This window comes from Heteronotia binoei, chromosome 21 (assembly GCF_032191835.1).
Source record: "Heteronotia binoei isolate CCM8104 ecotype False Entrance Well chromosome 21, APGP_CSIRO_Hbin_v1, whole genome shotgun sequence".
Classification (NCBI taxonomy): domain Eukaryota; kingdom Metazoa; phylum Chordata; class Lepidosauria; order Squamata; family Gekkonidae; genus Heteronotia; species Heteronotia binoei.
The window spans coordinates 54,010,661-54,023,668 of record NC_083243.1 but is presented as its reverse complement, the minus strand read 5'-3'; the positions used below and the strand labels follow the sequence as shown (position 1 = coordinate 54,023,668).

Here is a 13,008-nt window from a genome sequence, read left to right as displayed (position 1 = left end):
AGCACCAGTAACAATTGTAACTACTTGAGATCTCTACCTATCTCATAATTTGCATAACAGAACGTGTAGTCTTATGCACACCTACTCAAGAAAGTTTCTCTGTGCTCAGTGGGGGTTTACTCTCCAGAAAGTGTTCACTGGATTGCAGCCAGGACATCTGAGTTTTTCTTTTGTGTCTTTTGTAATGCCTATGTTAATTACTATTGTTGTTGACTCATCAACATTTTTGCTTGTAGTCTCAGTTAGGAACTGCCTAGCACTCTGGGGTCTTAGTTTGAAGTCCTCTATTGGCACTGGCCCAAGGAATATTTTTAGTATTAATAATATTCACACAGAGATAGGCTTTCTTAACAGTCTTGATTGACGGGCCCATCCAAATTCTTTCAGTTTTTACTTAAAATGCTCAGTTTTGGTGGATTTTAAGATACGGTGCTTTTGATTCCAAATAAGTTCAACTCAACTAAATTTCAGTCATTTTAGACTTCCACACTTACAACAAAGTTGGTTGTCAATGTTTTACTGATCCAGAATTTAGGCAGACATGGATCAAGTTTACTTACTAAGTAAGAGATCATAGCTGATTAAGGATCTGAACCCAGATCCAAGTCCAATGTTTTATGCATTGTACCACACTATCATTAATCACATGAAGCTAGGGCACTCCTATGGCTTGTGTCCATAAGCTGCTTGGTAAGATTGTTCAGTGGCACCTCCCTTTGGGCCACATCTTTTGAACAAAGGTCCAGCAAGAGGAAGACAAAATATGCAAAGTTAGTGTTTCATCCAGGAGAAGTCTACTTTCTCCTCATGCCTTGCTGACAGAACTCTCTTCCTACAGCAAGTTGCCTAGCATTCATTCTCTTCAATTGTAGGTGTCATTTATTTAATTATTTATATATGTGTTTCCTCCCAAGGAGATCCCAAATGGCATATAATACTGTTCTCCCCTCCCCTGTTTTATCCTTATAACAACAACAGCCCTGTGAGGCAGTCTAGGTTGAGAATGTTGAATGAGTGAGTGGCTGGCCCAGACATCTATGGCAGACTGGACATTATTTTTCTCCCATCTTTTGGTAATAATCAGTGTTTATAGATTATATTTTATGACTGATTGCTGGCATTTGTGCTGGCTTTCAAATCCCATTGTGATTTTTAAATTAGTATTTTAACATTTATTGTTGCTCTTTATTGCTGTAAGTATACTATGGAAGTGTGCTGGATTTTTGCACTTGCATTAACTTCAGCTGAGAGGGTCTAGAAATACTTTCATTAGGCAAATTGCTGTTAAATAGAGCAAAAAAGGTCTATGTTGACATTTGTTTAGCTTTGTATTTTAGAAAGAAAATTGGTGTATCACAAAGACAACTTGAATCTTTGCACACTTCATGGTCAACACAAAACTCAAGTTCTCACTCACCAACTTTTCTGTCCTGGTCAGTAAGTTTCAATATTCTAGCCTCCACTTTATAGTAAAACCAAAACCAGTTTGTTAACATGAGCTCCAAGCAGCAACATGGAGAGCAAAGGAAAATAAACAATATGTCTGGATGTGTCCATGTATTGGCTTAGGTACATAAGGAGATTCCAGTCTTTTGCTTCCTCTTTCTAAGTTACTGTGTACTTTCTAAGTAACTAGAAACAACAGCAATAGAAGAAAGACCCAACCACCATTATAGTGTCCAAGTTAATTTTCCCCTTCCAGGTTTTCACTTACAGGCACCATTTCTTTCCTTGCAAAGGCTTTTTCAGCCGGTTTGTCTTTCTTCCCCAACTCCCTTCTTACTGAATTGCATGTGTGCGTGCTTCCTGCTCAACCTCTGGAAAGTGTGATACTTAGTAGTAAAGGTGCTTGTCACTTTAAGAAGTCCTGCCGCGGGACAATAGTCACTGTAGCTTTGGAAGTGACCCCTGCATCTGCACTTCTTTCATCCTGAATACAAGCTCACTTGGGGATGGACTATTTCCTGGTGAGGGGTGGGGGAGGAGCCTAGTCCCTTCCACACACACAAGTCAAGTCCTTCTAATTGGTGTACTCCAGATCTGAAACCGGTTCCAGTCTGAATGTGGGACACAACTGAGAAAGGGCGCTCGCTTGCGCTTCCGGCCTCAAGGATTTAAATGTCTAGCAAATTTCCTTGCAGAGAGCCCCAGGCCTGGCTAGGGTGAGCATCAGCGCCTTGCCCAACAAATAAGGTGAGTTTGAGGGAGCCTCCTACGTTTTCTGTTCGGTTGTTTAAGATTATCAAATTTTAGGACTCTAAAAGCTGAGCTTGACTTCCCAAGAATGCACATGCAGGCCATTGCAAACTCAAACCCAAGAAACGCTGGAGCAGGAACCAGGTGGAGTAACTTACAACACAGCCCTGTGCAGGCTTACTCTAGTGTAAACACAACGGGGGTAGGTTAGAGTAACTTCATAGGACTGCACTGGAAATTGTGCATGCACACGCAGCGGCTACAGGAAAGCACCTACATGCAGTCCTTACTCCAAACCTCTACCTGAAATCCGCCTTTTCCTTTGGTTCTCTGGTGCAAGTATCCATTGGAAGTTCTACCTCCATGGGCAGTCTTTGTTTCAAGAGGTTTTTTTCCCCTCCCTAAAGCAATATCGTGGCGTTTTTGGCTGGTCTGGAGGATGAAGCCTCCCACACACGCTCAGGAGGCGAGTCGGGGAGGGTTTGGATTTTGTCTTCTCCTGAAGGATTTTGACTGGGCCATGTGTAAGTCTAGAAAAAGTTCTTATTTAAAACGTTAATCAGACTGGTTCCACCTGTCCTCTACACAGAAACTATCAAAGAATCCTATATATTTTTTAAAATTACGACGAGAGTACAAACTCTCCTCAAGCTCATTCCCAAGTTTACCTCAGCTGCTCACACGCCATCGTTTGAGGACTGTTTCACGTTTTCCTTGTTGCTGTAGGATTTAAGAGAGTTGCCGCTAGAGGGAACTCAACTCCGTTTCTATAAACCGTACTGCGGTTCAAGACCGCGTTCTGGGGCTGGTCTCGCATTGGAATAGGACGAAAAGTCTACTTCCAAGAGATTGGCTGAATTCTGACCTTTTTGATGTTGATAATGAACTGGGTGGATCCAGGCCAAGTTTTTGTTTGTTTTGCTTCTGGATTTCAGTTGTCGGTTGCTGTACAGTATCCACTTGGTTTCAGGGAGAGGCTAGAAAAACTTTGTAATCCAAGGTGTCAACTCCACTTTAATATTTCGTTTGTGCGTTTAATTTTAATTCCCCTTTCCTGTAAAATATAACACTTTTAGTGTTGCTGTTTAAATGACTGAGAAAATAATGAGTCCTGCCCCCCCCTTCCATTTCAAGGACTCTTGAAGATACTGATTTCCTGTGGCATGAACTTTTGTGTCCAGTTAATCAGTTGAAATCTTATGCACACATGTCCAATTGAACAAGTGGGATTCTGAGAAAACCCAGAGAAGGGCTGTGTATGTGAAAAGATTATCAAGTAGTCCTTATAAAAATAGAGTCCTCTAAAAATAACTAGCTTGTTGTGAAATTAAACTGCAGTATAGAAGCACCTTAAAGACTAACAAAATTTATTCTTGCATAAATTTTGTTGGATGTTTAAGATGCTCCAGGACTCCTGTTCAATTTTGCTGCTACAGACTAAATATGGTTTCCCTTCTTGCCTACTCTATACCAAGTCTGCTTCATCAGTTGTATGAACTGAGAAGGTGCTGGTTTGTATCTCTGTGGGTGAGTGGAGCTACAGCAAGCATCAAACCAAGTTACTGTATTAATGATATACTCTCTTGGGGTTTTTTTCATACATCTGATGAGTAAATCAGTCTTAAACATTCTAGAAAGCTTTTGTCTCTTTGCTGTAGTAGATTAGCAGCCTGACTGATCAACCAGCAATGCACCTCAGCTGTGGGGACTTGAAATATAACAGAATAAAAGTGGAACACTGTTTCGTCCAGTTTCTTGTATTGGAAATATTAATTGGGAGAAATATTAATTGACAGTTAAAGCAAGGTTCACAGGAAAGGAAAGGTCTCCTGTGCAAGCACCAGTCGTTTCCGACTCTGGGGTGACGTTGCTTTCACAATGTTTTCATGGCAGAGTTTTTACGGGGTGGTTTGCCATTGCCTTCCCCAGTCATCTACACTTCCCCCCCCCCAGCAAGCTGGGTACTCATTTTACCAACCTCAGAAGGATGGAAGGCTGAGTCAACCTTGAACCGGCTACTTGAAAACCCAGCTTTCACCGGGGATTGAAGTCAGGTCGTGAGCAGAGCTTAGGGCTGCAGTACTGCAGCTTTAATACTCTGCGCCATGGGGCTCTTAAGGTTCACAACAAAGGTCTATTTTGGATGTAGTCAAGAGTAAACTCTTAAAAAGCTGTGAACTGCCTACGAGTGTGCCTGTGGAGAAACAAATATAATTTCCATTCCTGCTGAAGAGAAATGTCTAAGATTAAATGGAACAACATAGGAATTGATGGTCTCGCCTAGTGTTAGGGCTGCTATGATTTTTGAATTGATGATATCCACAAAATAACATGGTAACATTGTGGCCTGAATTATGAATAGGTTCTAGGCTTCCTTGTGCTTTGGCCTGAATCTTAGGGTTTATCTCCACATGACAATTTTTTTTTTGGCTTGGAAAACAACTTTTGCTAAAGGATTATTATAATAGTTACCATCCAGAGGACATTTGAGAACCTCTGCTGTGGCTGGTCTCTGAATATGGACCATAATCCCCTCCAAGCTCTGCTCCTGGTAAATGTAAACAAAGAAAAGATTTTATGTGTCCCAGGGTCTTGTTCTATTTCCACTATTTTCAGCAGAAGAAAACAGCAGACTTCTTGTACTTCTTCCCAGTCAGCCTTAAGAGTACCCTGTTAGAGACAGCTAGAAGCAGAGGATAAAATATAGCAGCATATTTTTTTGGGGGGGGGGGGGGAATTTGACAGATTGTAAATAGTTGTTGAGAGAAAAGATTTATCAGTTTGTACTGAGGTTGTCTCCTAAAAGGGGTAAGTTTTGGTTTTCTAAATTGTTCAGCAGTTTTTTCCCTCCAGGAATTTAGGAATTAAGAACTGAAGCCTAGTTTCATAATGGCTGCACAAAAGGCTTGCAAATCATGCATTGCATATGAATAAAATCAGAACGTTTGCTAAATGGGGAAAAGACTGTAGAAGAATTCTAAGAGAATATGGATTGGAAAAGATATCAGTTTTAAAAGAAAATAAGCAGCATTGCAGGAAAGAAGGTATTTTAAATAAGCAGGATAGGGTGGTACTGGCAATAAGGCTATGGCCAGAAATTAAAGGCTTATTAGATTTTTTTTAGTCAATGTTCACCTGAAGAGTCTTGTGGAGACTCACAACTTTAAAACCAATTAGGTAAAAACAACATAAAACAAATATTGTAATCCATCTTGAACCCACATGCAGAGGAGGGAGGGATAGAGAAAGCTCAGTAAATACATAACAAGTTTAAAATATGTGGGAATCTCCATAGTACTAATGAAACAGCCCAAACTTGTGATTACCCTCCAAAGGTTTGCATGCCCTGAGAAAACTGAACAAGTCTAGTGGGGCATGGGTGTCAACTGAGAGTACGTTTCACAGAGGTAGAGGCTGTAGCAGAGAAGGCCCTTCCTCTGCTGACAGCTAACCAAGCCATCCTGAGGTCAGGCACTTGCAATGATGATGACTGAAGGGCAGGACCTAGGCTTCCCAATCCCCAGGTCCCAGCGGGGGATCCCCTGGTTTTACAGGCTTCCCCACAACCACCATGTACCTCTAGATCTCTGGCAGGACCTGCAAACAGGTCTGGTTTTTAAATGTGTGTGTGTGTGCCTTTAAATTGGAGCAGGAAGCAGAAAGTACTTCATGGGGAAGGTTCAGCTAGAGCACACCTTGTCAGAGTGCAGCCCCTCCATTTGTTTTGCTTTTGTTTCAGAGCAAGTGAGTGTGTGTGTAAAAGAGAGCAGTGTAGCCTCTGCACTTTCCAGACCTCGTTGTGGAGGCACCAGAGACAGTTAAGTGTGAGTGAGAGAGAGAAAGCGGGGAGGGGGGAAGGGGGGAGAACTCTATTTTTCCCTATGGAGACTTATTCTCATAGGAAATAATGGAGAATAGATCTGCGGGTATCTGGGGGCTGTTTTTGAGGTAGAGGCACCAAATTTGCAGTATAGCATCCAGTGCCTCTCCCCAAAATACCCCCCAAGTTTCAAAAGGATTGGACCAGGGGATCCAATTCTGTGAGCCCTAAAAGAAGGTGCCCCTATCCTTAATTATTTCCTATGGAAGGAAGGCATTTAAAAGTGTGCGATCCCTTTAAATGTGATGGCCAGAACTTCCTTGAAGTTCAATTATGTTTGTCACACCCTTGCTCCTGGCTCTGCCTCAGTGTCTCCTGGCTCCACCCCCAAAGTCCCCAGATATTTCTTGAATTGGACTTGACAACCCTAACAAGGCTGGATCTGGGGGGGTGGCAGCAGAGGAAGGTACCCAGAAGGAACATCATGATATCATAGTGATGCTCTAGTAATTTCCCAAATATCTGTGGTAGGATTCTGCCCTATTGTGTGGGCATGGATATGGCCCTATTACTGTATGTGCATAGAAGTGTGGTAGTGCTTTCTCCTTGTAGCTTTCACAGGACTTTTTAAAAAGATGGTTTCAGCCTTATATTCCTAAAATGTCATCTTACTGATGGTAAGGACTATGACAGTCTTGAGGGAACACCACAGCAAGGGTGTTCAGGCCTTCCATAAAAGTTACTGCAGAATATTGTTGGAATCAAGCAAGGCCTATCTAGGAAATTCTCCGTGGGACAGACAGAAAATAAGCATGGTGAGAGCAGTTACTGTTACTTTGACATTGTGAACGATACTAAGCATCTTGTTAGCAAAATACCCATTTCACCCAGAAATATAACCCCCTGCAGTTCTTGCTTGGGTTTTGTTGGTATGTCTCTGCTTGCTTTGTGGTGTCTTCAGTGCTCTGATCTTGTACTATGTCTCCTGTTAAAACTCTTGTTAGATGCCAATAAAACAGTTCTATCATCCAACCAGAAGAAGTCTCATGTCTTTTATGACCCTTTGATTCACTTGTTTACAAAGAACAGCCATGCTGCAGCTGGTGTGCGGAGTCTGCTTTGAACCCGATAGTTAAGGTGGTCTTGTAAAGCATCTACTACCTGTTGCACACTTGCAATCATATAATACTAACCATCACTCTACTGTATTAGGATTATATGATTCACCTTTTCCCCTTCCATCCTTTCCAAGTTTGCATAGTGAAAAAGTATGGAAAGGTTTACCATTTGAATTGTTTACATCAAGTTGATAGTCTGGTTGAGGTATGGTCAAGCTCACTTCTCGGTATGTTTTCTAGGCTTGTATTGGGTCCTTATGAGGCAAACTCAGCATAAATCTAGAGCCTGAAAAATAAGAAAAACTAGCCTTATAATGCATATTTTCCCTATTCATCCATCTGCATTTAGCTACAGTGCAGCTTTCTATATTTTAGCACGTCTCACAAATCAAGTTCCCAAATACTAAAGCTGTCAATTTGGAACTCATGCTGTCATAGTAAAATGATTCAATAGTCTGTTTTTATCAGATGGATACAGCTGGATATTATGGTTGAGTATTAGGTGCAAACTGCTATGCATAACAAGATGACAAGATGATGTGCTCATTGAAATACTTAAATTAAACTTTCCTTCTTTTATGAAACAGTCTAAGGTTGCAATCCAGTGCCCAATTAAGAAGCACTAGGGGTTGATCAGACTAAGGCGTATATTTATTTGAGAGTAAGTCCAGCTGAATTCAGGATCAATGCATGCATACAGTTGGGCTGTTGAATATGCAATCTAAACATCTCTTTTTGCAAATTCATTCCTCAGCCTGGTGTCCTGAAACAGTCCCTGCCCACTGAGTGGCTCGTGGAATATTATTGTGAACATTGTTTTGTGAAGACAGTCAACAGGCTGAAAGAGAACAGCCTGACTGTGCTGTTCCGGTAGTGGGCTGGGCTGCGTAGACACGGCCTGTGTGTATGTGTGAAATCTCATGGTCTCTCTCTTCTGTGTCCAGGATGATCCAGCGCCACCAGCTGGTGCAGTCTGTGCTTCAGGAGCTGCAGGAGGCTACGGAATGCTTTGGGCTAGATGGGCTCACCAGTGCAGCCCTGGAGGCTGAGAGGACGCTGTCCTCATTCTCCTTGCCAAGCTACTGTGGGAGGCAGTTCCAGGAAGAGCTGGAAGTCGATCCGGTAGCCAAAAGCCTCTATCCGGAAGATGCTCCCAGCAACATGCTGCCTTTGGTTTGCAAAGGTGAAGGAAACCACTTGTTTGAGGCTGCCAGTGTACTCCTGTGGGGGAACACCAGCCTCAGCCTGGAGCTGCAGGTGCGCACAGCAGTGGAGATGTTGCTCCACAAGCAGTACTACCTGAATGGCATGATTGACTCCAAGGTGATGCTGCAGGCTGCCCGCTACTCGCTTTGCACAGAAGAGTCCCCTGAGATGACAAGCTTACCTCTGGCCATCCTAGAGGCCATTTTTGATGCTGATGTCAAAGCCACCTGCTTCCCTGGCACCTTTGCCAACATGTGGCATGTGTATGCCCTGGCGTCAGTGCTGCAGTGCAATATTTATTCCATCTACCCAATGAGCAACCTGAAGATCCGGCCATACTTCAACCGATTGATTCGACCCAGGAAGTGCGGTTCGCAGGTCTCCATGCTCCACATCATGTGGTCGGGGCAGCAGGTCTCATCCCAGGTTTTCAAAGCTCAATACTTTGTGGCTGTTGTAGGCCTGGAAGAGCTGGAACCCACAAGCCCTCCTCCAGAGCCTCAGGTGCAGCCAGTGGAGACCCTGGAGCTGCTGAACAACGATCCCCAGGTGACTTACTCTAACCTACGTGAGAAATACAGCATCACTAAAAGCACCTTCTATCGCTGGAAGCGCCAGTCTCGAGAGCATAGGCAGAAAGCAGCTACTAGGTTTGCAGCCAAACACTTCCTGCAGTCCTGCTTCCAAGAGGGGAACATCATCCCTCTCCAGAGCTTCCGACAAATGTTCCCAGAAATATCTCGCTCCACTTATTATGCCTGGAAGCACGAGCTGCAAAGCACGACCAATGGTGAGGCTCCTTCCCCTGCTGAAGTTGCATCCTCAAAGGAACCTCACATGTCCAAACCTGCAAAGTCTCAAATGGGTATATCTGGGGCAGCACCATTGGAGGGAGGTCTGGATTCCAAAAGCCCTCTCTTGAATTCCAGCCAAAATGGGATCTCAATGCAGGGAGCCAAGTCTTACCTGGAGAAATGCATTTCCATGAACACTCTTGTGCCTTACAGGAGCTTTAAGCGCAGCTTTCCTGGCATCTCCAGGTCCACATACTACAATTGGAGAAGAAAGGCCATCAAGGGGAACCCAAACTTCAAACTTCCCCAGTCTCTTCCTGTCAACCAGAAGCCCCTTGTGAACAACAATCCATACCTGCTCCTCAAGCCAGAAAACCTGCCTAACAGGAAGATGCTGAATGGACATAAGCCAGGAGCCCAAATTCTTCTGCACATCAAGCCATCTCTGTACAGCTGGCAGAAGCAGCTCCGCGACTTGGCCAAGAAGCGTGTCCGCCAGTGGCACATGCCCTTCTGCAAGTTCCGCCTGCGCTATCCAGGTGTCTCTTCCACCACCTATTGGTTCTGGAGGAGGAGAGGCATTCAGAAAAAAAAACCTCTGCCTTCTTCAAACAAGGGTTTCATACACTTGCAAAAAGCCATCTCAGAGTCTGGTAAGAAGACAGAGCTTGGATTCCTTCCACTGCAGCAAAGGGAGATGGCTCCGGTGCATGTGGGCCAGCCAGTGCCTAAACCCAACAACGCCAGGATCTCGAGCTATCCGGTGTCGGAAAGTGTCAACAGCCGCATGTTTGTGATGGATGTGATCGCTACAGCTCAGTTCAAAGCCCAGGCCAAGCTATTTCTTCAGCAACGGTTTGAATCGAAGACCTTCCCAACGTATAAAGAGTTCCGATCTCGCTTCCCCTTAACAGCACGCTCCACTTATTACATGTGGAAACGTGCCTTGCATGATGGGCTGACCCTGGTGGATGCCTAACACCAACTCAGGTTCCATCCCATTCCCTACCAGAGCTTGGGTTATCTCCTCTACAAGCTGTATTTGTTTTGAGCCCCCCTCCCGTTTTTATACTTCAGAACCAGCTCTGCTGGTCTTGGAGCTGTGGACAGTGTGTGAAACAGGTATAATTTTTTTTTGTGCTAGGCAAGCAAGATGCTTGTTCTTAAGGAGAAAGTTTTGTTTTGTTTGTTTTTTTCTTAGTGAATAGGTCAGAAAATTAAGGATAGTAGTAAACAATAGGGGTCCTGGGGTCTTTTTTTTTGAAGTGCTTCTGTAATTTTTTTTGCTGATTTAAATGCTTTTCCTTTCTTAATTTGACATTGAGCCATAACCTTCAGTCCTGTGAAGAGAGTTTAGGTGCTGTTGTGTACCACATTGTTTGCAAGATAGTTAATGGCTTCTCTTTAAGTTAGTTCATGGACATAAGCCCTCGGCATGCAGTTGCAACATCTTGTATACGATGGTGTTGTGCAAGCAAGGAAAGCATACCAGTCAAATGAAGCTGAATATTAAATTTACAGTGGCCTAGTTTGGAAATGTGGGCTCTTCCTGAAAGCTGCAGTGAGTCTTTTTGGCATGCAAGGGAAGAATCTTCTTTGCAATTGTGTTTCCACTTCAGAAAAGCTGTGGAAAGGTCTTCTGGGAGGGAATGCTGACAGGATATAGGCTAGTTCAGGTTAGGGAACTTTTGTCTTTGAGACTGACAGAAGTGGTGGCAACTAAGACCAGTGTGAGGGGATGGCACAGGCCCATGTTGTGGTACATCCAGGCTATATGAAAGGAGAACAGAGTTCATATAATAAAGTTGCCATTCTCACTATTACGTATCTAATATGTAAGCTTTTGTTCAGTGCTCCTTGCTCAGTCCCATCCCATAACCCAGAAAACAATCCTCTTTCTTAAATTACTCAACCCATCTGGGTTCTGTATCCACTGACAGCAGCCTGAATGACCCATAAAGTCACCAGTCATGTGGGATTAGCTGTGGGTGCATTTTGGAACATCTTACAGATGCAGCAGCACAGACAATTTTACTCTTTCCCAGAAGGGACGCAAGGTGCATCTTCTTGACTTAAATTTGCAGAAAGGTGGCTATAAAAACCTTTAACTGTGCTCCCCTAGGTAGAGTGCTAGAACAGGTTGGACAAACACTGATACAGCTAGGATAGCTGGGAGACTTATATGGTTCCACTTTTATATGTCCTCATGAATACTAATAACTGCAAAATGGGGTGATTGCAGTTTGGAAAAGATGCAGAATTGGGTTAAATTTCCTCCAGTTACAATACTGTGGTGTAAACCTGATCAGTAGATAGGTTTTAACATGCAGCACCTGTTCAGGCCCAGCAGGTGGTGCTCTTGTAATATAGGAATGAGAGCCGCTTGTCCCTGATTGTAAAGTGCAGTTTTCTGCCCTCCCTCTCCAGCTTATTTGCCCAGGTGTGTCCTGAATCTGTGGACATTGGGTTTCTGTAATGATTGGGACTGAGGAAGCTGTTCTGGCCCTTCTCATCTCTACAGTCCAGAACCACAGAGTGTATCAGCTTGTTCTGGTTCCTTGCTGTTTTTGCTTGTCTTGCTTCTGTACTGTGACCTCCGCAACCCTCCTGGATGACTCCCCATAGTAAGCGCAGGGTTGTTACAGTAGAAAGAATATTTGCCTTCCCCTGGCATATTCTCCATGCTCTCAGTTGCATGATAAAGCTGTCATAGCCAGAAGCACAGAGAACTTGCTGCCTTCACAGACTGCAAGAGGGGAAGCTGTAAAAGGCCTTTGGGAATGGCTGTGCTTGTTCCTTGGTTAGTCTTTTAGGTATCTCTGTCTATCCCACAGAAACGCAAATGAGCAGAAGAAACTGTATGTTTTTTTGTGAATAGTAGTATGAAAAGTGGACTTCTGATTGCAAATTCAATTCCTTCTCTGTTTCCTTTGCCCTAAAAATCATAAAAACTACATTTAGAAAAACTATGCATCTGGATCCTCCATAGTATGCTCAGAAATAAGCCTATTGAATACTGTAGAACTTATCTTCATATGTAAATGTGCAAAGGACCACAGCTTATTTTTGTGATTAATAAAATAATGCAATTAAAATATTTGTCTGCTTAGTCATTACACTTTTGCCAGTCAAGTGGTAGCACAGAGCTAGGAGCAGTGAGTCCCCATCCCCTGACCTCTGGAATTTGCTTTTACTTTTCTGCTATTTCAGTAGGCATTACCAAAGCATTTCCAAGCAGAGCTTTGAAGCCCAATAGCATGCTATTTTTAAACAAAAACTGAGGCTCCCAGGATTCTAAATTCTGTACCATTATTCCACATTTGTAGACTGGAGTCATGAATGTGGTGGTGGGGGGGGGGACCCAAAGCATCTTACATCATTCTCCTCCATTTTATCCTCATAACAACCCTTTGAGGTAGGTTAGGCTCAGAGTGTGTGATTGGCCGAAGGTCAGTTAGCAAGCTTCCATGGCAGAGGAGGATTCACACCTGAGTCTCCCAGGTCCTATTCTAAAACTCTAAGCACTTCACTACACTGATTTCATGATGGTAGGGACAAGATTTGAATGACCAGTTTCTCCATAGGCTAGGCTGTAGCCATTATACCTCTTCCTGAGACCTTCGTTTGCACAATGCTGGATCATGCCTGAGAAGGAGGAGTAATTTGAGCCTAGTCTCATGGTTATCCTTATGGTGCTTGGTATCTAGGTCATGGTCCCTTGCTGCTAATGATTGTCTCTCATGGTCTGGGCCAGGAAGGCATGTGCAGATCTGTCCATCTCATAGACTGCAATGAGTGCATTAAACCCTAGACAGGAATCTTTTGTATTAAAAATTTAACTGGCTGTTTTGAATTGCTTAAAGATCTGTTGGAG

General features: G+C 43.5%; 1 protein-coding gene across 1 annotated transcript; it reads left to right on the top strand.

Moving 5' to 3' along the window:
- Nucleotides 1-1,909: 1,909 nt before the first annotated feature.
- On the top strand, nucleotides 1,910-12,229 carry VRTN (vertebrae development associated). Its single transcript, XM_060262237.1, has 2 exons — nucleotides 1,910-2,193; nucleotides 8,079-12,229. Exon 2 carries the CDS (start codon nucleotides 8,080-8,082, stop codon nucleotides 10,111-10,113), a length of 2,034 nt encoding a protein of 677 aa, XP_060118220.1. The 5' UTR covers nucleotides 1,910-2,193; nucleotide 8,079; the 3' UTR covers nucleotides 10,114-12,229.
- The last annotated feature ends 779 nt before the right edge of the window (nucleotides 12,230-13,008 follow it).

Coding starts and splice junctions, on each gene's coding strand:
- VRTN (XM_060262237.1), top strand. CDS start 8,080: ATGATCCAGCGCCACCAGCTGGTGCAGTCTGTGCTTCAGGAGCTGCAG.